Source organism: Procambarus clarkii, chromosome 11, assembly GCF_040958095.1.
Source record: "Procambarus clarkii isolate CNS0578487 chromosome 11, FALCON_Pclarkii_2.0, whole genome shotgun sequence".
NCBI classification, from domain to species: Eukaryota; Metazoa; Arthropoda; class Malacostraca; order Decapoda; family Cambaridae; genus Procambarus; species Procambarus clarkii.
The window spans coordinates 20,440,989-20,464,384 of NC_091160.1; the positions used below are offsets into that span (position 1 = coordinate 20,440,989).

Here is a 23,396-nt window from a genome sequence, read left to right on the forward strand (position 1 = left end):
GTTGACATTATCAACAGCAGTTTTAAAATTGTCTATAGCAGTTTCATTGTGCAGCCTAAAACTTAACTCCCTTGACTCTAGAGGTGGTTTGTTAATGTTAGTTAAGAGAAATGTGGGGTAATGGTCTGTAGTGCTATCGGTGATTATACCTGAAGTAAGCGGAGAGGTTATGTTTGTCCAGATGTGATCTAGAGTCGTGGCAGTGCCATCAGTGATTCTAATAGGTCTAGTGATTAAAGGTATGAGGAAGCAGGAATTCATACAGTTGAGGAAGCTAACAGCAGTAGGATGTTCAGGCTCGCAGAGGTCAATATTAAAGTCCCCTGCGATTATTAGATGGTTTTTGTTCAGTCTGTTATCGAGTATTAGATTTCTAAGGTTTGAGTTGAATTCGGATACATCAGTGTTAGGAATTCTATAGACTGCACCCACAGACAGAATTACGTAGGTAAACAACAAATGTAACATATTTGTTTACTACAATGTCGGTGCTGGCTGTAGAAGTTGAAAAAACATTGTTTTACTTCGAAATATACTAATTTTATAAGAAAATTCGACGTAAATAGGAGGCAGTAGAGCTCTGATAAGCCAGCGCTAAATCTTCAATATGAAGAATGTTGCTGCTCTCTGATTGGCCAAACGAAACACAGTAGTGACCTCTATCGGCACGCAGGTGAACCAACAAATTTCTTCCTAAGTGGACGTTATTGAATTGCACCTAAGCATCTTCTTAGGGCACACTTAGGAACCTTTGTAGCAAACCCACTTACGAAGAAATACACAGAGCTTCCTGAATCTAGGTCCTGGCACTCCTGACCCCCAGGATTTCGTCACTTAGGTTTGTGTTGCAGCAATATTAGACTGCATGATAAGATCCCATCCAGTCGTCCACCAAATATTGCAAAAGCAGACGGAACTTGAGAAAGCCCTCTGCCAGATTAAGACGACTCAGGAACAAATCCTCAAAATCCCGTAACGGCAGAGTCCATCAAGTGGAGGTTCTGCAAGCCAGAGCCTGGTGCAAGATGATGCGACACATACTGCCGAGGTACGTCAGCAGACACAACCAGGACACCAGCACATCAGTGCACACAGTAACACCAGTGCACACAGTAACACCAGTGCACACAGTAACGCCAGTACACACAGTAACACCAGTGCACACAGTAACACCAGTGCACACAGTAACACCAGTGCACACAGTAACACCAGTGCACACAGTGACACCAGTGCACACAGTAACACCAGTGCACACAGTAACGCCAGTACACACAGTAACACCAGTGCACACAGTAACACCAGTGCACACAGTGACACCAGTGCACACAGTAACACCAGTGCACACAGTAACACCAGTGCACACAGTGACACCAGTGCACACAGTAACGCCAGTACACACAGTAACACCAGTGCACACAGTAACACCAGTGCACACAGTGACACCAGTGCACACAGTAACGCCAGTACACACAGTAACACCAGTGCACACAGTAACACCAGTACACACAGTAACACCAGTGCACACAGCAACACCAGTGCATACAGTGACACCAGTACACACAGTGACACCAGTACACACAGTAACACCAGTGCACACAGCAACACCAGTGCACACAGTGACACCAGTGCACACAGTAACGCCAGTACACACAGTAACACCAGTGCACACAGCAACACCAGAGCACACAGTGACACCAGTGCACACAGTAACGCCAGTACACACAGTAACACCAGTGCACACAGCAACACCAGTGCACACAGTGACACCAGTACACACAGTGACACCAGTACACACAGTAACACCAGTGCACACAGTAACACCAGTGCACACAGTGACACCAGTGAACACAGTGACACCAGTGCACACAGTAACACCAGTGCACACAGTGACACCAGTGCACACAGTAACACCAGTGCACACAGTGACACCAGTGCACACAGTAACACCAGTGCACACAGTGACACCAGTGCACACAGTAACACCAGTGTACACAGTAACACCAGTGCACACAGTGACACCAGTGAACACAGTGACACCAGTGCACACAGTAACACCAGTGCACACAGTAACGCCAGTACACACAGTAACGCCAGTACACACAGTAACACCAGTGCACACAGTAACACCAGTACACACAGTAACGCCAGTACACACAGTAACACCAGTGCACACAGTAACACCAGTGCACACAGTAACGCCAGTACACACAGTAACACCAGTGCACACAGTAACACCAGTGTACACAGTAACACCAGTACACACAGTAACACCAAACACCATGGAATACACGATAACACATGTGAACATAATAATTACACACGTGCAGCTGATGACAAACAACCTCAAAATGGATAATCACAATGAACAACATCTCACTATACTGCAATGGAATTGTAATGGAGTTCACAATAGAATTAATGACATCATACAGTACGTCCGTGAACACCAAACTGACGTCATAGTGCTACAGGAGACACTGGTGGGTGATGACTTCAACCCAAGGTTCAGCGGTTATCGCAAGTTCTCCCTGCCCCATGGGGAAAGAAAACGGGGTCTCATCACTTTTGTAAATAACAACATTCCCGCACAGATTATTGATGACCTGCACATGAGGGGATGAGTATGAATCACTGAGGGCAACCCTACACTTAAACAATAATGCCCTACTTATAATCAACCTATATGTGCCACAAAGTAAACTTGACCTTGACACACTACCTGAATTTGTTAATGAAGAACCTACCCTGCTGGTCGGTGACCTAATGCCAGGCACCCACACTTTGGTGTCAACTGTCATCAGCCCAATGTCAATGAACGGAAACTGTCACTCTATGTCAGGGGAAGTGAAAACCCTTAGAGTCCTGGGTGATGAACAGCCAACTCACATCAGAGGAGGAAGATTAGACTATGCTCTCCTGCTGAATGCACAGGACACGGATGCCAGTACACACATTGTGCACAGTTTATGTAGTGATCACTGGACACTGATTACCACCGTCGACATGAGCAAGAGAAGGAAAGAGATAAATAAAAGAAAAAAGTTATCACTCGGACCGGATATGAGGCCGCACTTCATAAACAGGATGAGTGACTGGTTCACGGAATACCAAATCCCAGAAGACATTGACACATTTGTTGATGACCTTAATCGCCAAATTGAGAGCTGTCTAAGAGTTCCGCGCCGTACGCCTGGGCGAAGTAACCCTCAGAGGAAGAAAATAAAATGGTATGAGAATGATTACATAAAGATGCTTAACGCAAATGTAAGAGACATGAGTAGAGAGTACCGGAGACATCCCACTGAAAGTAACCAAGAGTTGTTTAAAACTGTGTGTCAAGTAGCCAGGGAAGAGAAGATTAAAGAGCGAGAAAGACAATGGCTTGAGTTCACTAGCTCTATTGGACGGGAAACATCTGCAAGACAAGTGTGGGCAAAAATTCAGATAGCTAAGGGTGGCAGAGCCCGGCTTGCGGCTCACAAAGACCCCCAGGGTAAGGCTGAGAAACTAATTCACAAGTGGAGTGATGCAGCATCTTCCTCCTCCCTCCCTGCAGAAATCAGCAGGGAACAGCTCCTGCGACATGATGACAGAAGAATTAGGATAACAAGAGCACTGTCTAGTGATGACGAATATGGGTAACCAATCACAACCCAAGAAGTAAAGGGCGCTATGAAAAAGGGTAAAAGTACAACACCTGGTGAAGATGGCGTCACCTACGACATACTCAATGCACTGTGTAAAGTGTCTGGGAATCCACTACTCCACCTGTTTAACAAGTCATTCCTAAGTGGAGTGTTGCCCACACAATGGAAACACGCAATAATTGTTCCCATACCGAAGCCTAATGACCCTGGTAATTACAGACCTATCAGTCTCGTGTCATGCACTCGGTTTCACTCTCTCCACAAACAAGATGAAGGCATACTCCCATCACAAGCGGAGAGCAAATGAAGAACTGCAAATTAATGGTGTAACACTTGAATGGGTTGACCACTATTGGTACCTTGGCGTCACTGTCGGCTCTAACAAGGGAAAGAACGAGGAGCTCAATCAACTCATAGGAACTTGCAAAAGTCAACTCAGGGCACTGAAAGCTATGACCTGGAATGGACATGGAGCCTCTATTGCCGTGCTTAAAATGATGTACACAGCCTATGTGCGCTCCGACATAGACTATACCGCACCAGTTCTATGCACCTACTCCCAAAGCGATATGAAAAGGCTTGAAAGCATTCAAAATGAAGCCATGACAATCCTTCTTGGAATTCCAAGAACTGCCAAAACGTCTAATCTACGAGAGGAGTTGTCCCTTCCCAGTGTTAAAAGCAGAATTCAGGAGCTGAATGCTAAGCTTGCAATTAGGATAGCCAGAGATCCCCATTACAATGATATTGCTAAGAAAAAACTGAGCTCTGTGCTACTTTCAGGGGGAAACAGAAGAAGCAAAAAATGGCATCACAGATCAGTCTGCTACCTCGAAGAGCTTCACCTGCTTGAGCAAGCCCGTGAGCTCCTGCCTGTAGAGAGGTTACCTCCCTGGGAGGATGACTCATGCAAGATCATCATCAATGAAATGGCAACGAAAAAATCCAAAATGTTACCACAAGAAATGAGGCACAAGTATCTCAAGGAAATTTATAAAGAAGCCGGAGATGAACTAGATCAAATCTACACTGATGGGTCATCTAATCCTGTCAATGGCAGGACTGGTGCAGCATACACGGTAATCAAGGATAATATTTTCCAACGCAAAAATAAAGGAAAAGCACGTATTGAGAACTATGCCTCTTCAACGCAAGCAGAGCTAACTGCCATTGTTATGGCATTAAGGTTTCTTGAACGGAACACTAATGGCGCAGTGATTTGCACCGATTCAAAAGCAGCACTGCAAAGCCTAAGTAAAAATCGGGCAGAAAATCTTGCAATAGTCGCTGAAATTAAGAGAGCTGTGAGAGTACTTACCAATCAGGGAAGAGTCATCAAGTTTCTGTGGATCCCCTCCCATGTTGGAATATGTGGGAATGAACGAGCAGATGTGCTGGCTGCTGAAGGCGCTGAAGGAGATCATATTGAATACTTCATACCCAAGACTCTACTACAAATTAGAGGTATTGTCAGGCAACATCACCGTGACAAGGTAACTGAGGAAAGGAGGATAGAAGCACAAACCAGTGAATCTATACGATGGTACAACATGGTTGCAGCTGGCAATCCCAATCATTATGGCCGAAGAGGAGGAGGACGAGGGAGAGAATCAGTAGTAGCGAGAATCCGTCTTGGATACAAATATCCATGGAGATATGGAATGGAAACAACAGTTGATCAGCGAAGTTGCAGAATCTGTGGTGAGAGTGATGGACACCGCCTTGACCACTATCTACGTAAATGTGAACACCTGAGAGAAATCAGAAGTATGTGTAGAATAATAAACCCCACATTGTTTGAGTTAGGAAAACACTATTTGTCAAATATTGATACTGTTCTTAAAAGATTTTCCCATTTTGCACCCGCAAGATAACGTAAGCTTTTAAGGGTTGATAGATGTTAATCTTCTTGTTTGAGGAGCTGTTCACTTGAGACAGTTAAGCAAGTCCCAGCTGTGTCTGGGTACAAGTGACAGGATGAACAACCCAGTGGGTTTTCTACCTATTGATGAGTGTTGTACATGCTGCTATGGCGGTGTGTCCTCTCACAAGATGAGTGGCGCTGCCCAATAAACTCGCCCCTCGGGGCAAAATTTAAATTTAATTTAAGCTATGTAGCACCATCAAATGTGCGGAATAATCAGAGGGCAATAAATATCACCAAGGATGCCAATACGAGAACAGAAACGCATAAGGCGAACGATATCAAAAGTATCCGAGTCACCAAGAATACTATCAAGGGACAAGCAACCACGGGGGACGGTCGGAAAACAAGACACACGCTCATCCCGAAAGTCATGACATTCAACAAGGATATGCACGACCGCAAGAGGGACAATGCAATTTGGACAATAAGGAGCAGGGCGGCGCTCCATCAAGTGACCATGAATTAAGCGAGTATGGCCAATACGCAACCTCACCAGAGCCGTTTCCCATCGCCGGTACGGTCGCAGGAGGACAGCCAGAGGGACACACAACTCTTATGAGTACGCAGTTTGTTACCAGTAACAGACGACCAACAAGCCTGCCAACGGGTAAGGATGTAGGAATGGATAACCGGCTAAAAGTCGAAAAAGGGAATACCTTTACGAGAGATGGGACAAGAGCGGACAGCTTCCCTGGCAGAAGCATCTGCACGCTCATTTAAAGAGACACCAATATGGCTGGGAACCCAACAAAACTCAACCGACTTAAATTTACTGTGAACAAGAAACAGCCAATGCTGGATCTCGAGAACCACTGGCTGAACCGGATTAAAGGAGCCGAGAGCCATGAGGGCACTACGAGAGTCAACAACAACTACAAAGGAAGATTGACAACGTGAAAGCAGGAGACGAAGAGCATAGAGAATAGCATAAAGTTCCCTTGTGAAGATGCTAGTCTCCTGAGGTAAGCGACACATATAAGTGCAGTCAGGAAAAACAACAGAGTAGCCTACACCGTTTGCAGACTTAGACCCATCGGTGAAGACGGAAACAGAGCATGAGTGAGAAAAAAAGTGCTCAAGGAAAAGGCGTTTTAGAACCGTAGGAGGGGTAAAAGTTTTACTGATGCAGGTTAAGGATGTTCAAAACTGCAGAAGAGGGACTCTCCACGGGGGCAAAGAAGGAACAACACTAGGAGAAATATTAGAAATACGAACTGAAAGAGAATCCTGTAAGCGAGATAATCGGACAGAAAGAGAGAGAGGTGGTGAAGAGGAACAGGAACCGCAGGAGGGGTAAAAGTTAAAGCACGACAGAGGCGAGAGGAAGGACGTTGCAAGGACCACGCAAGATAGCGAAGACAGTTGCGATCACGGCGGTCATGGAGAGATAGGAAGCCAGTGTCAACATACAAGCTAAGGACGGGAGTCGAACGAAAGGCACCAGAACTGAGGCGCAACCCAGTATGGTGCAAAGCATCAAGACGGCGAAGAGTAGAAGGAGAAGCAGACGAGTAAGCAGGGCAACCATAATCGAGCTTAGACAGGACGAGAGAAGAATATAAAGAGAGTAGAGTGTGCCTATCTGCCCCCCAAGAAGTATGGGACAATACCCGAAGGAGGGTAAGGGCCTTTAAGCATTCAAGACGGAGGTAAGAGATATGGGGCGACAAAGACAAACGAATGTCAAAGATCAACCCCAAAAGCTTAGCGGAATCCTTGTACACAATTGGGTGACCATAAAGCGACAAAGAAGGACGAAGAACGACACGCTTCCAAGTAAAAGTCATAGCACAAGTCTTAGATGTAGAGAACCTGAAGCCATGATCGGTGACCCAAGACGACATGGCATCAATCGCAAGTTGAAGGAGAGGGGAATAATCACCCTGACAGCAAAGGGTAAGATCGTCGACATAAAGAGCGGAGAAGACGCCTGAAGGAAGAGAGAAAAGAAGACCATTGAGGGCAACCAGAAAAAGAGTAGTGCTCAGAACACTACCTTGGGCCACACCTTCGTATTGCTGAAAAGAGGCAGAGAGAGTGGCACCAAGCCTCACCCGATATGATAGAATATGATATCGCCAAGTGGTGTCATAAGCCTTTTCCAGGTCAAAAAGGACAACAACGGAGGTCTTCACAGCAAAAGCAGTACGAATATTGTCTTCCAAGTTCACCAGGACATCTGTCGTGCTGCGGCACTTGCGGAAACCAAATTGAGAAGGAAAGAGATGGTGATGGTGTTCTAAAAACCACATCAGACGAACGTTAACCATACGTTCAAAGAGTTTACAGACACAACTTGTGAGGGCAATAGGGCGAAAGTCCTTAGAGGATGTTCCCAGAGACCCCGGTTTGCGAACAGGGAGGACAACGGAATCGAGCCAGCGGTAACCCCCACATGACGATGTGGGGGTTTTCTTTTTTGCTTTCCCGACTGCAATGCGTACGTCGCCAATGTACATGTGGCAGAAGCTTCACGAAACTGTCGGAATTATCAGAATAGAAAATACGAGAGCAACCGTACAGGGCCTGGGAGCAAGGTCGAGTAAGAGTCCTTGAGGGTCTCTTCTCAGACTAGCCTCACCTGGTCCTGCTCCACATTGATCGTTGGAATCTCCTCAATGATTTAACACTTTAAGGGACTCCCAGGGTCCTCATCACATTTATAGTTTAGTGAATATAGGCAACTCGGTGTTGAAGACACCTAGAGCTGAAGGCTTGAGTAATTGATTGACAGTATTCAGAAGTGGTTCAACGGAAACACCGCATAAAGCTTAACAGTAGCTTATTTACTAACTTAACCACCAATACAAAGGGTGCTTGATTTACTTTAGATTGGTGTCAGAAAGGCTATGGTTGCATTAGCGAGACTCTTGACATCTTGCTAATCGACTCGTATCCACTCGTGGAGTAACACCTAACTTAACACAATTGACAGCCAATCATTAACACAGCAACCTAACTGCCGGTATGCAAAGGGATCACAAGAGTTCCAACCGGATACTCGGGTAATGATGATATGCAATAAACATAATGGCACTGTCAATGGGACATGCAATAACATGCACAATAATAATGTTACACAATAACTAAATGTGTGGTGTATGTGAAGCTCACATTCACAGACGAGTGAAATGCCGTGATACCACACAGATAACCACGCATACACAGTCGATTCACCTATAACCTATGACAGGTATGAGAAGGTGAGAACTGTGGTTGATCCCTCAGATCAACACGACACAATAAAACAATGACAAGATCTTGGTCGACAAGATCTTGTACTTACAGATAGGGTACCTCTCTTTATTCACTCACTCACTCAGGCACATTTATGCAAGCACTCGTAGGTGGCCTGACAGCTGGTTTCCTCATTCTGAAGTGAGACCATTGACGACAGGTTTCCCACAATCCATACAGGGGGTACTCACAGGAGGGCGTGCTGTATGTATAACCGACACACGCACGCACTCTGGCACTGGTGGTGAGTAAGGGTGGTGACGTCACATAGTACAGTGAGGGTGGCGGCTCGAGGCTGAGGACTCCTCCTTGTGGAGTTCCCAGTTCAAAGTGTTTGCTCTATGTGCTTTTAACACCATTAAACAAAACATATGTTGTTCGATTAGACAAATAGCCCTTTATCCATTTCAGTAATTTTCCTTGTATTCCCAGCTCGGCAAGCTGTTCCAGTATGATTTCTCTGTTTGCTGTATCAAAAGCTGCTGCTAGGTCGATGAAGACTGTTTGAGGGGAAGCTTCAATATGTGCGAAGTACTCAGCAAAACAATGTTGTGTACTGAGCCCAGGCATAAATCCAAACAGTTGGGGTGACAGGTGCCCCTGTATACGATACATGAGTCTGTTAAGAACAATACGTTCAAGCACTTTACAAACACACGATGTTAGAGATATGAGTCTATTATTATCTGAGTGTGATTTGGGGATGGGAACAATGACATTCTTTGTCCAAGCATCAGGTAATACTCCTTCACGTAAACTCATTCTGTACAACACTAATAGTGGATTACCTGGTACGTGTGAGACTACTCTCAGCAGACTGTAAGTAATACCGTCCTCTCCAGGAGCAGTTGATTTTCCCATCTTTAGTGCATGATTTAATTCCCATTCAGTTACATCATTAAGGTCCGACACGTCGATACTGTACAGGCAAGAGTGATGGTTCGTTGTCTGTTGGGGCGTATGTCATTAAGTTTCTGCTGTATGTTAATTGGGAGTGAGTCGTAGCTTGATGTTAGTGCCCATTGATCAAGGAGAATGTTTGCTTGTTCTAGTGGGCTGTGGTGCAGTGGTTTGGTTGGGATGATTCTAGAGATTTTTCGTATCTTTTCCCAAACTTCAACAAGTGTTGTTTGCTCATTTATACTATGTAGGAACTCTTCCCAATGTTTATTACGTATAACGTTGCTCATGTCTCTCACCTCTCTATTTGCAACTAGAAATGCATGCAAGTCACCTTGTGCTTTGGTTCGTTCGTACGTATCTCCAAGTTGCTTTGCTCGTTCATGTTCTTTAACAAATACGGGGTCAAGGACCCACTTGGGTGGTGGTAGGTGTTGCCCACTTCTGCTAGGCTTACGACTTGTTCCCCAACACACCCATGTGTCGAAGTAGGAGTCCCACCTGAGCTGCCGTAGGGTGCAGACGTGTCGTCTGATCGCTCCGGCAGTTTGGGGAGGTTGCAGTTTTCGCCAGCAGGGGGTGGGTGTCTCTACCCTCCCTGCTGTCCCTGCCTGGTGTTGACGTGGCGCTTTTACGATGAGCGGCCATCTTCCCGCTGTTGAGAGAGTAAACTCCGTGGGTTTGGAGTTTATCTGCCGTGCAGGGTATCCTCTCATTGAGCAGGTCATGTGTGACGTGCTACATGTCCCGGTCGAGGAGGTCTACGGGGTTGAGCAGGTGACTGCTCGCCGGGTGATCATCAAGTTTGTGGGTGAGGAGGCGTACCGTGGATTTCTCCGGCGGTACGAGGGCCGTACCTTGAAGTTGTTGGATACAATACAATACAATACAATTTTATTTAGGTAAGGTACATACATACAATAAATATTTACAAGGATTGTTTAACTTATAGGTATAGCTAGTACATACAATGCCTAAAGCCACTATTACGCAAAGCGTTTCGGGCATGATAAACTTAAATGACAAGCTTAATACTAATTGAGCATAATGAGTAGAATGAAAACAAGAAATGAAAACATAGATGAAAAAGCAGCACAAATACAATTATGTCGACAAACAGCGCTCTTTAAAGAAAAAAACAGACATTGGTTAACAATTGAAGGGTAAGGTAGGTTACAGGGAATTTATTAGGTATAGCTTCGCTTTTAACTTAAACTGGTTGAGAGAGGTACAGTCTTTAACATGGTTGGGAAGGTCATTCCACATTCTGGGCCCCTTGATTTGTAGAGCATTTCTAGTTTGATTAATGGCACTGGTTCTGTGGCCATATCTGATCGGAGTGGTGCCGTGACGTATGTGAGCGTCCATGGGGCCCCCATGGAATTCCCTGAGTCCCTTCTCCGGCGTTTCTTCCAGAGATTTGGCTCCGTCGTCAGTGTGAGGATGCACAAGCTGTCTTCTAGAAAATATACGGGGTTGAAGACGAACATTCGTACCCTCGGGATGCGCCTGAGGTCGGACATTCCATCCTCTGTCCGACTTTTAGGGTACTACGTGCGGGTGTATTATGCCCGACAACCCCGTACTTGTTTCCGGTGTGGCATGTTGGGGCATCAGGCTGCCGGATGCACTGCGGATTCGGTTGTTCCAGTCAACTTGTTCCGGGAAGAAGATTTCCCACCGCTCCCTCTGGAGGAGGTCTCCGGGGATGAAGAGGTGAGCGTTCAGTTAGCGGATGCGGCTCCCCCTACATCGCCGGACGTTCCTCCGGTTGTTACAGACTCTCCTCCGGGTCTTGCAGTGCCATCGGATGGTCTACGTGCTCCTGAAGACCTTCCTAGTGATCATTGTGACGCCGCCTTCTCCCTCGTCTTCGGCTGCTGCGCCTGGCCCTGTGTTCTCGCCTCGGGTCCCGGATGTGCTGGGTGCTGGGGTGGCTGCGGAGCCTCCTGCTGTGTGTGGGCCAGTTCCCCCTGTGGTGGAGGCTGCTGCCGTTCTGCGTCGGGCGTCGGTTCGTCCAGCTGGTGGGACCCGTGTTTTTGGGTCCGCTTCCGGCTCTGACGATCTCCGGCCGGAGCCCAAGCGTTCCAGGCGTTCGTCGTCTGCCTGGGCCGATGTTGGGGAATTCGGTGACTGTGGGTCCTTGGGAGTTGACGGTGTGGAACCGGATGTGTCGCTGTCTCCACGGTTGGTGGTGGCAGAGGTTCATGTGCCTGCTGATGCTGGTGCCCAGGTCTCGGGGGTGCCTTCCGTTCCTTCTCCGCCTGGGGATTCTCCGCAGTGGGAGGTGGTGGCTCCGCTCCCAGGGATAGTGTGGTTGCTGGTGCTGGGCGTGGCCTGGTTGTGACATTACGGAAGGATGCGCGCCGCCCTGGTTCCCTGCAGTCGTCTGGTGGTGTGCCCGTGGCCGCTGGTGCCCCGGTGGTGGTGTCCTATGTCCGGCTCCCTCTTGTGAGGGTGTGTGTTGGGGACCTGGGGGACGTGTTGCCGGCGTCGGTGATGCCTCCGAGTCACTGGTCGGCGATTGCTGAGTTACTGCTGAATGACGAGCCGGGGGAATTTTATGGTGGGGTGTTCCCTTGATGTGGGGGATTGTGGCAGTTACTCGCGTCAGGAGTGATACCATTTGGGTCCCCTGCTTGCGAGTGTTTGTAGCTAGGGTTCCGGATGACATGGCGTCCCCGGTGGGTGTAAGAGACCCTTGGGGGTGGTAACGTTGGGAGGCGTTCAATGTGCGATTCCCCCGGGCTTTGTTCCCCAGCAAGTATGTCCGCTGATTGGCCGGTGTTTTGCAGAGTGTGTATTCTCTTCATGTATTACCTTGTATTACCATGTTGTATTGTGTTTTCTTTTTAATTTTCCCTTTGTTTATATTTATGATTTATTTGTGTGTGCATTGTCTTGTGTTGTTTCATTTTCTAAATTTTGATGTGTTTTGTTGTCGGTCCTTCTGGCCGGTGTTTGTTTGTTTTGTTTATTTGCTTACATTATTTGCTTGTTTGTTATTGTTTTTGTTCTTTAATTTGTCTTGATGTATGCTGTTCCTCCATTTTTGCTAATTATTGTCCTGTGCTGTCGATCCTTCTGGCCGGTAGCTTCTGTATTTTGTTTTTGTTTTCTCTGATATTTTATTGTATTTATTGTCTTTATCTTGCATGCTTGCATGTACAAATAAAAAAAATAAAAACAATGTGTCGAAGTAGGTAGTAATCGTATCAACGAGATCTCTGGAGAAGGCTTGTACATTCGTTATTGTGTAATCTTGATAGGGAGTGCACCTGGAGCTGCCGTGAGGTACAGACATGTCGTCCGGCCTCTGGTAGTTTGGGGTGTTTGCCGTTTTTCGTCGCCAGGGGGTGTGGGTGTCCCCACCCTCCCTGCAGTTGCTGCTTGGCTGGTGGTGACTTCGCACGCTTGCGATGGGGGTCCCTCTCCCGCCTGTGTTGAGAGTAAACTCCGTGGGACTGGAGTTTACGGGCCATGTTGGCTATCCTTTAGTTGAGCTTGTCATGTGTGACATGCTCCGTGTCCCGGTCGACGACGTCTACGGGATTGAGCTGGTAACTGCTCACCGGGTTATTATCAAGTTGGCGGGGGAGGAGATGTATCGTGCTTTCCTCCGCCGCTACGAGGGGCGTTCCTTGTCGCTGCCGGATGGTGCCGGCTCTGTGACTATTACAGACCGTAGTGGTGCCCTAACCTACGTGAGTGTGCACGGGGCGCCCTTGGAGTTTCCCGAACAACTACTCCGGCGTTACTTCTAGCAGTTTGGCGCAGTCGTCAGTGTGCGGGTGCACACGCTATCCTCAGGGAGGTATAAGGGTATGCGGACGAACATTCGTACCCTTGGGATGCGCCTGAGGTCTGACATCCCTTCTTCGGTCCGGCTTCTGGGGTACTATGTCCGGGTTTACTATGCCCGGCAACCCCGTACTTGCTTTCGGTGTGGCCTGTTGGGGCATCAGGCTGCCGGGTGCTCGGAGGCTGCTGTCGCTCCTGTGAACCTGTTCCAGGAGGATGATTTCCCGCCGCTCCCTGTTGGGGTGGATTCCGTGGGCGAGGATGTTGATGTCCCGTTGGCTGCTGCGGCTCCCCCTGCGTCGCCCAGCAGTCCTCCTGATGGTGCGGCTCCTCCTTCGGGTGTTCCGGTGCCGTCGGCTGATCTTCCTGCCCCTGTCGCTGTCACAGCTGCTCCCGGGGGTCTTCCAGATGGTCTCTGCGTGTCGGCGACGTCTTCGTCTTCCTCGTCTCCTGCTGCTGCATCTGGCCCTGTGCCTTCGCCGGGTGTTTCGGCTGAGCTGGGTGCTGGGGGGGCTGCGGAGCGTCCTGTTGTGTGCGGCCCGGTTCCCCCTGCGGTTGAGGCTGCTGCCGTCATGCGACGGGCATCGGTTCGCACGGCTTGTGAAGCCTGTGGTTCTGGGTCAGCCTCTGGCTCTGAGGATGTGCGGCCGGAGCCCAAACGGTCCCGGCGATCTTCTACTGCCTGGGCTGATGTGGGGGATTTCGACGCCGGTGGGTCTTCAGGCGATGATGTGGTAGATCGTGAAGCACCCGGATCCATGTCGATGGTGGTTGGTGACGTCCATGTGCCTGCTGATGACGACGATTGTGCATATGATTCACCTCATGTTCTTTCTTCTGCAGAAGGTTCTCCACAGTGGAGGGTGGTCGCTCCTACGGACGTAGGTGGTGAGGGTGCTGATGCGGGCCGCAACCTTGTGTTGTTGCTAAGGAAGGATGTTCGGCATGGGGGGCCCCTGCAGGTGACACATCCGGTGGTTGCCGCGGAGCCCTGTGGAACTGCCAAGAAGGCTGCGAGTGCACTGCCCGTTGCCCGGCCCCGTGGGGGAGAGCCCCTACCAATTGTCTTGGCCTCCGGCGTAGCGTATGATAGGAAGAATAACCCTTTGTCGTTTTACTTTGTTTACCGCGTGCAGCCTGTTCTGTGGTGCCCCTCGACTGTCTGGGTTCCGCAGGCTCGGTGTTTTGTTGTGGGTGTGCCGGACTTGATGCCTGATCCTCGTACGGCCCATGCTCACCCTGTTCCGGACAACATCATTTTGTGTGATTGCTGTGTGTCTAGTGTATGCATGGGACCTGTGGTATGTTCTGCTATGCGTTTTATTTCTTGTGCACCCTTCAGGCCGGTGTTATTTTTAGTTTTCTCAATGTCCCTGTTTATTGTGTTCCTTACATGTTTTTATTTTATTTTATTTATTTTATTTTATTTTATTTTATTTATATATATACAAGAAGGTACATTGGGTTTGAGAGAATACATTGGATAGTACAGTATTTACATTCTTGTAAAGCCACTAGTACGCGCAGCGTTTCGGGCAGGTCCTTAATCTAGCAGATAATTTTAAGTAGGTAATTTCAATCAGAATTGATAAATGAAAGATACATTACAAGAGAAAAATGAGATGAGAGAGATAAGTAAGTATATTAAAGCACATTGTTATATTAAAGCTCTGATTGATTACATTGACAGCTTGATTAGTAATTTAAACAAGATTAATAGACACCATACAGCAGATTGACAGCACATATAAGACAGCAATGATCACAATGGTAAAGATGTTCAGAATGGGTACATAAAGATTTAACATACTTTGCGTGTAGCTATACCATTTACTGCTTCTCTGTTCCTTTGATTATGTAATATGTGCCCCTCTGGCTATGTTTGCCCTAGTGTGTTCTGTGCTTGTGCCTCTCCTTTTATTTCTTGCACTGCAAGTGGTTAGTTGTGCATGTTATTGTTTATTGTTTGTGTTGTTATTGTGCCATGTATGGCTTATGTTTGTTTCTTGGCTTCTTGTATATTTTATGATTTTATAATTTTGTATTTTTATTTTTGTCTTTTTTGTTATTTGGTCTCCTTATGCTTTCCCTGTGTGTTATGATGTTTGTTTTGTTTTATGTGTTATTGTGTATTGCTAGCCTGTTTACACTATTTTTCTTGTGTTCTGTTGATGTTTGCTGTTTTTGTACTGTGCTGTCGGTCCTTCTGGCCGGTGGTTTTTTGTTTTGCTTATTTTGCTTGTTCTGTTCTTTTTATTGTATTTAATGCCTTATACTTGCATGCTTGCATATAAAAATAAAAAAAATAGAAAAAAAAAACTTCTGCTAGGCTTACAACCTGTTCCCCAACACACCCATGTGTCATAGTAGGTAGTAATCGTATCAACGAGATCTCTGGAGAAGGCTTGTACATTCGTTATTGCGTAATCTTGATACCATTTTGATATACAATTAATAAAGTGGTCATGCAAACCATAAGGAATATTCATTTTCCGTCTCTGATGTCTATTAGGTACATCACACTGTACCTCATAGGAAGCAGAAACTGCATAGTTATCACTAACTAAGTGATTTACCAACGAACATTCCATCCCATCTTGCACAAGGTTTCTACCCATTACATAATTAAGTCTGCCTCCCAATAAATGAGTTTGGGTATCCGTAGTATACACGGTTAATCTGTTGTCATAAACATATTTGATAAATTTGCATCCATTATCGTTGTTAGTTCTGTCTCCCAGCGTAATATGTCTAGCATTAAAATCTCCCATGTATATTATCCCATGATTGTCTAGATTTGGGAACAATGTTACATTGAGTTTCTGGCTTCTGGCATATACGTTGAGGAATGAGAAGAGGCCTGCTGTAGTTTGTACATGAAAGTGATGGAACTGTGTGTGTACATTGTGTGACGTGCTCACAAGAATGTGCGGTAAATCACTTCTGATGTATGTTATAATAATAATAATAATAATTTTTATTTAGGTAAAGGTACATACATAAAGAGATTTTACAAAGTTTGTTGGCTTTATAGATAGAGCTAGTACATACAATGCCTAAAGCCACTATTACGCAAAGCGTTTCGGGCAGGAAAACACTAATGACTAAAGCTTAAAACTAATGGGTAAAAAGAAAAAAATGCGTTGAGTACAAATAAAAATAGAGGTAAAAGAGGGGGGAACATTGTTGAAAAAGCAGCACAAATACAATTACAAATTATTACAGAAAATTACATTCAAACAGCGTTGATTTGAAAAAAAAAAAAAAAAAAAAAAACATACATGGGTTGACAATAGAGGAGTAAGGTAGGTTACAGGGAATTTATTAGGTATAGCTTCGTTTTTAACTTAAACTGGTTGAGAGAGGTACAGTCTTTAACATGGTTGGGAAGGTCATTCCACATTCTGGGCCCCTTGATTTGTAGAGCATTTCTGGTTTGATTAAGTCGTACTCTAGGAATATCAAAACTGTATTTATTTCTGGTGTGGTGCTCATGGGTTCTGTTACAACCTTCTATGAAGCTTTTGAGATCAGGATTGGCATTATAGTTTAGCGTTTTATATATGTATAATACACATGAGAGAATGTGCAGTGACTTAATGTCTAACATATTCAGAGATTTAAGTAGGGGTACCGAGTGATGTCTGGGGTCAGAATTGGATATTGTCCTAATAGCAGCTTTGTGTTGAGTAATTAGAGGACGTAAGTGATTTTGGGTAGTAGAGCCCCAAGCACAAATACCATAGTTGAGATATGGATAGATAAGGGAGTAATAGAGAGTCACCAGGGAAGGGCGTGGTACATAATATCTGATCTTAGAAAGAATGCCCACAGTTTTTGAAACTTTTTTTGATATGTTTAGAATGTGTCCCTGGAAATTCAGCTTGTGGTCAATTGAGAAACCTAATGGTTCTTGTGTCAACAGCAGCCATCCTCTTGGTGTTGTTCCTCCCTGGGACTGGTGGTCCCATTGTTGTCCTTGTCCCACTTACACAATGTGTAATGGTTCTGTGTAATGGTTCTTGTGTCAACAGCAGCCATATCCTCTTGGTGTTGTTCCTCCCTGGGACTGGTGGTCCCATTGTTGTCCTCGTCCCACTTACACAATGTGTCAATAAGTGACTCTACGACGTAAAGAGCCGCACCAACCTGGCGTTTGGTGTCGTCAGGAACATCTGGTGACATCATCAGTTTCTTGATCACTGAGCAACTCGGGATGGTCCGCGAGTGAATGTTCTCTGTAAGTCGTATGGCATAATTACTGTCACTCAGAGTATTATCTTTTTCATTCTCGTACTTGGCTTGAGCGCGTTCGTTAAGGTCAATAATCATTTTAAAATATGCTGATGCAGATCGACTTCCTTTTCCAGTTAATGTTTCTGTGTCACTAACACTGCTGTCATCCCCGAGTTGACTGATGACGTCACTGCCACCGCCTCCGTTGTCGCTCTCATCACTGCTGCCGCCGCTGCTGCCGCCGCTGCCGCCGCCGCTGCCGCCGTCACCACCACCACAGGAACCTTTACCAGCGCGGGCCACGGCTGTGACACAGCAGCATGGAGGCTGCTGTATCTCTTGTGAAGGAGCCCGACGTAGCGTCTGTATAATTTCAGTCAGTTCTGCTACCTGTGCTTGCAAGGTTGCCAACTGTCCTTTAACTGTTGTCTCAGGCTGTTGTGTGTTGTCAGGGGCGTTGCTGGTGCTGTCACCACTATGGGATGGGTCAACAGTACTAGAGCCGGCACCAGTAGGCACTTGTTGTGTCTCGGGCACTTGCCTCCTTGTGCCAAGGGAGGCTGGCCGCTTGGTACAGTCTGAGTGCCAGATCGTGACTCCTTCCGTACCACATCTGAGACACTTCAGCGGCGGTTTAGACGGAGCCACAGATTCAGGTTGTTGTCCTGCTTCTGTTGCAGTGTTCTGTTGCTCCTGTTCCTGCTTTCTTTGGTCTCTGGTCTTCTTATACTGACAGTCCTTCAGTGCATGAGGACCGGAACAGAGAGCACACTTGGGTGTGGGGCACCAGCAGTACTTCAGATTCAGATTCAGATTCAGATGTTTATTCAGGTAAGGTATATACATACAAGTGATGTTACATAAATGGATTGATATATAGATAGAGCTAGTACATACAATGCCTAAAGCCACTATTACGCAATGCGTTTCGGGCAAGAAAAAACATTAATATCTAGAACTTAATACTAATTGAGCATAAAGAATAAAAGATGTTGAGAACAAATACAAATAAAGATAAAAAAAAAGGGGGAACATGACTGAAAAAGCAGCACAAATACAATAGGTTGACAAACAGTGTTGATTAAAAAAAAAGAAAAAAAAAAGAAAATAACAGACATGGGTTGACAATAGAGGAGTGAGGTAGATTACAGGGAATTTATTAGGTAGTGTTTAGTTTTTATCTTAAACTGGTTGAGAGAGGTACAGTCTTTAACATTACTTAGCTATGTGGCCACTGCCACAGCACTCGTAACACTCCACAGGGTTCGGCTCCCACACCCTGAACGTGCTGGGGCGCGCATACAACCCACCAAACCAATACTGGGCAGGTGGAGGGTCAGGCTTTTTCCAGACTATAACTATTTGATCAGTAGGCTTACCATTCATGGTCAATTTTCGTGCTCTGTGTACCCCGTCTAATTCATAGGCCCACTCTAGTGGATACCCGTGACTGTACCTGTAGACTAGGTATTCATCAATCTTCTTGTTCCGTGTTGGATTATCTAGAGGGGAGAGCTTTACATCACCTATTTTCCCTTGTAGAAGAGCCTCCACAACCTGCTGCTTCTCTCTTAAAACATACACATATGGAGAGTTGACATGTGGACGTACCACGCCTGAGGAGCCAGGTGGATACACCACGCTCAGTTTCTTACTCCACACAATCCTGTCCGCCACACTCGTGCCTTTAGGGAAGGTCAGACGTGTGTACTCGCTCCTTGGTGCTATCGGACGCCTTCCACCCTGTTATTCACCAGGCTTCTGTTTCCCTTGTTTCCTTCTCAGCCTCCTATTTACCACCTCCACAAACCCATCACTGGGTGGTGGGGTGACAGTATCACTGGTTACGGCAGGGGAGAGCCCTGAGGATCCAGCAGCTACCTCCTCCATACCTGCTTCTGCAGGCGGCGGTAATTGCTGCTCTAACCTCCTCCGATACCTGGTTATCATTGATAATCATATGATGATGATTAGCACGACAAATGGCAGAACAGGCAGCATGCCTTATCAGTCATCAGTGCCAACAGTCATAAACCTGCACTGAGGGGTAGAGCACTCAGTAGGGCTAAAAGCCGAGGGTTAAGTATGCCAGAGGAGAATGGTCCTTACAGCACAGTATAATAGGGCGTGGACCACTTTTATATAAGTCTGTGCTGTTTTTACCACTCTCCAGGCAATAAGAACTTCTATAGAGAACGTGGTGTTCCCTAGGTGGTACTATGATAACCTTCGTGTATGCTCATAGAGAAATATTATAATGGAGGGACACTTAAACACAATGGTAAAATGTGTGAATTTACTGACACAAATACATGATCACACATACAATCACAAGTAATACATGAATATGAAAATAAGGATAATAAATCTGGAGATCGTCAGCAACTCTTCTTCCACGACCTCCAACACTCAAATCAAATCAAATCAAATCAAATGTTTATTTAGGTAAGGTACATACATACAAGAGATTTTACAAAGAGTGATGGATTTATAGATAGGGCTAGTACATACAATGCCTAAAGCCACTATTACGCAAAGCGTTTCGGGCATGAAAAACTTAAATGACTAAAGCTTAATACTAATTGAGCATAAAGAGTAAAATGAAAACATGGAATGAAAACATAGCTGAAAAAGCAGCACAAATACAATTCTGTCGACAAACAGCACTCTTTAAAGAAAAAACAGACATTGGTTGACAATAGAGGGGTAAGGTAGGTTACAGGGAATTTATTAGGTATAGCTTCGTTTTTATCTTAAAATGGTTGAGAGAGGTACAGTCTTTAACATGGTTGGGAAGGTCATTCCACAATCTGGGTCCCTTGATTTGTAGAGCATTTCTAGTTTGATTAAGTCGTACTCTGGGAATATCAAAACTGTATTTATTTCTGGTGTGGTGCTCATGGGTTCTGTTACAACCTTCTATGAAGCTTTTGAGGTCAGGATTGGCATTACAGTTTAGCGTTTTATATATGTATAATACAAATGAGAGAATGTGCAGTGACTTAATGTCTAACATATTCAGAGATTTGAGTAGGGGTACCGAGTGATGTCTGGGGCCAGAGTTGGATATTGTCCTAATAGCAGCTTTGTGTTGAGTAATTAGAGGACGTAAATGATTTTGGGTAGTAGAACCCCAAGCACAAATACCATAGTTGAGATATGGATAGATGAGGGAGTAATACAGAGTTACCAGGGCAGGGTGGGGTACATAATATCTGATCTTAGAAAGAATGCCAACAGTTTTTGAAACTTTTTTTGATATATTTAGAATGTGTCCCTGGAAATTCAGCTTGTGATCAATGAGAATGCCAAGGAATTTGCCATCTAATTTGTTACAAATTTGGGTATTGTTTATTTTGAGATTTATTTGATTAGAGGATTTATTGCCAAACAGAATATAGAACGTTTTGTCAAAGTTAAGGGTGAGTTTGTTGGCAGTTAGCCAAAGATGGACTTTATTTAGCTCAGTATTTACTGTGGCATTTAGAGCAAGGGGATCAGGACTGGAGTAAATGAAGGTTGTGTCGTCAGCAAATAGAATTGGTTTGAGGTGTTGGGAGGCATTTGGAAGGTCATTAATGTAGATGAGAAAGAGGAGAGGGCCAAGTATGCTGCCCTGAGGAACACCAATGTTGATGGGTAGGGTGGGAGAAATTGAATTATTCACAGAAACATACTGGAGCCTGTCAGTAAGGTAGGATTTGAGGTATTGCAGGGAGTGTCCTCTGACTCCATAATGATGTAAATTAAGAAGAAGGTTTTGGTGGTTGACAGTGTCAAAAGTCTTACGCAGGTCCACAAATAACCCAACAGGGAACTCATTTTTATCAAGAGCTGCATGAATCGAGTAAAGCACACTAATAAGTGCATCGTTAGTGCTTTTTTTGGGTCTGAAGCCATATTGGCAAGGGCTAAGTATATTGAGTTTGGCTAGATAAGAGTACAGCTGCTTATAGATTAGTTTTTCAAAATTTTTTGACAAGTTTGGCAGGATTGATATAGGTCTGTAGTTGTTAACATCTGTGAGATCACCACATTTGTGGACAGGCGTTACTCTCGTTTTTTTTAGAATATCTGGAAAGGTTTGGAGTTCAAGTGACTTGTTGAAGAGCAATGCAATAGCAGGGGCTAAAGATCTGGAGGCTTTTTTGTAAATTAAAGTTGGTATCTCCTCAAGGGCACTAGACTTGGTTTTAAGGGAAAGGATTATCTCATTGACGTCAGTGGAATTAATAGGCTTTAGGTACAGAGACTGTGTATAGTTACCTGTAAGATAGTCCTTAACGTCAGTACTGGAAGATGGAATATCATTTGCAAGGGATGACCCAATGGAAGAGAAGAACCTATTGAACTCAATAGCAGAATCTGAGGCTGAAAGCTGACCATCGTTATTGGACAGGAGTGTTGGTTTGTTATTTAAAGCCTTCTTTGATCCTAATATTTGTGAAATTGTGCTCCAAGTTTTTTTTAATGTTGCTCTTTATTTGGGTAAATTTATCTTCGTAGTATTTAGTTTTGGCTCGTCTAATTATCTTAGATAGCAATAATGAGTAATTCTTTGAGAATTCTTTGGAGACAATTCCTAACCTATACTTCTTCTCAAGGTCATGTTTTTTATTAATGGATTTAAGTATTCCCTTTGTAAGCCAGGGATTGTTAAGCCTTTTGGTTGTGACTTGTTTTGTAAGCATATTACAGTGGGTGTTATAAAGGCTAAGAGTTTTTTGAAGAAAAGATTGCACTGCTAGGTTGATGTCCCCTATGTTACCTAACTCGGACTCCCAGTTGACATTATCAGCAGCAGTTATAAAATTGTCTATAGCAGTTTCATTGTGCAGCCTAAAACTTAACTCCCTTGACTCTAGAGGTGGTTTGTTAATGTTAGTTAAGAGAAATGTGGGGTAATGGTCTGTAGTGCTATCGGTGATTATACCTGAAGTAAGCGAAGAGGTTATATTTGTCCAGATGTGATCTAGAGTCGTGGCAGTACTATCAGTGATTCTAGTAGGTCTAGTGATTAAGGGTATGAGGATGCAGGAATTCATACAGTTATTTTATTTTATTTATTATTTATTTTATTTATATATATACAAGAAGGTACATTGGGTTTGTGAGAATACATTGGATAGTACAGTAATTACATTCTTGTAAAGCCACTAGTACGCGCAGCGTTTCGGGCAGGTCCTTAATCTAGCAGATAATTTTAAGTAGGTAATTTCAATCAGAATTGATAAATGAAAGATACATTACAAGAGAAAAATGAGATGAGAGAGATAAGTAAGTATATTGAAGCACATTGTTATATTAAAGCTCTGACTGATTACATTGACAGCTTGATTAGTAATTTAAACAAGATTAATAGACACCATACAGCAGATTGACAGCACATATAAGACAGCAATGATCACAATGGTAAAGATGTTCAGAATGGGTACATAAAGATTGGGAGACTGGGTAGCAAAAGATACAGATAAACAAGATTTATAAACACCATACAATAGAATGGCAGCACATATAAGAAAACAGCAATGATCTCAATGGTAGAGATGTTCAGATTGGGAACAAAAAGGTTGGAAGATTGGGTAGCAATAGATACAGTGCATTTTTAAGGCAAAAAGAGAAAAACTATGAAGATGAAATTAGGTACT

At 44.9% G+C, this 23,396-nt stretch overlaps 1 protein-coding gene across 1 annotated transcript; it reads right to left on the reverse strand.

Annotated features, from left to right (window-relative positions):
• Positions 1–13,672: 13,672 nt before the first annotated feature.
• Positions 13,673–14,272, reverse strand: LOC138363580 (CCR4-NOT transcription complex subunit 3-like). Its single transcript, XM_069322938.1, has one exon. The coding sequence runs from the start codon at positions 14,270–14,272 to the stop codon at positions 13,673–13,675; it is 600 nt and encodes a 199-aa protein (XP_069179039.1).
• Between the last annotated feature and the right edge of the window lie 9,124 nt (positions 14,273–23,396).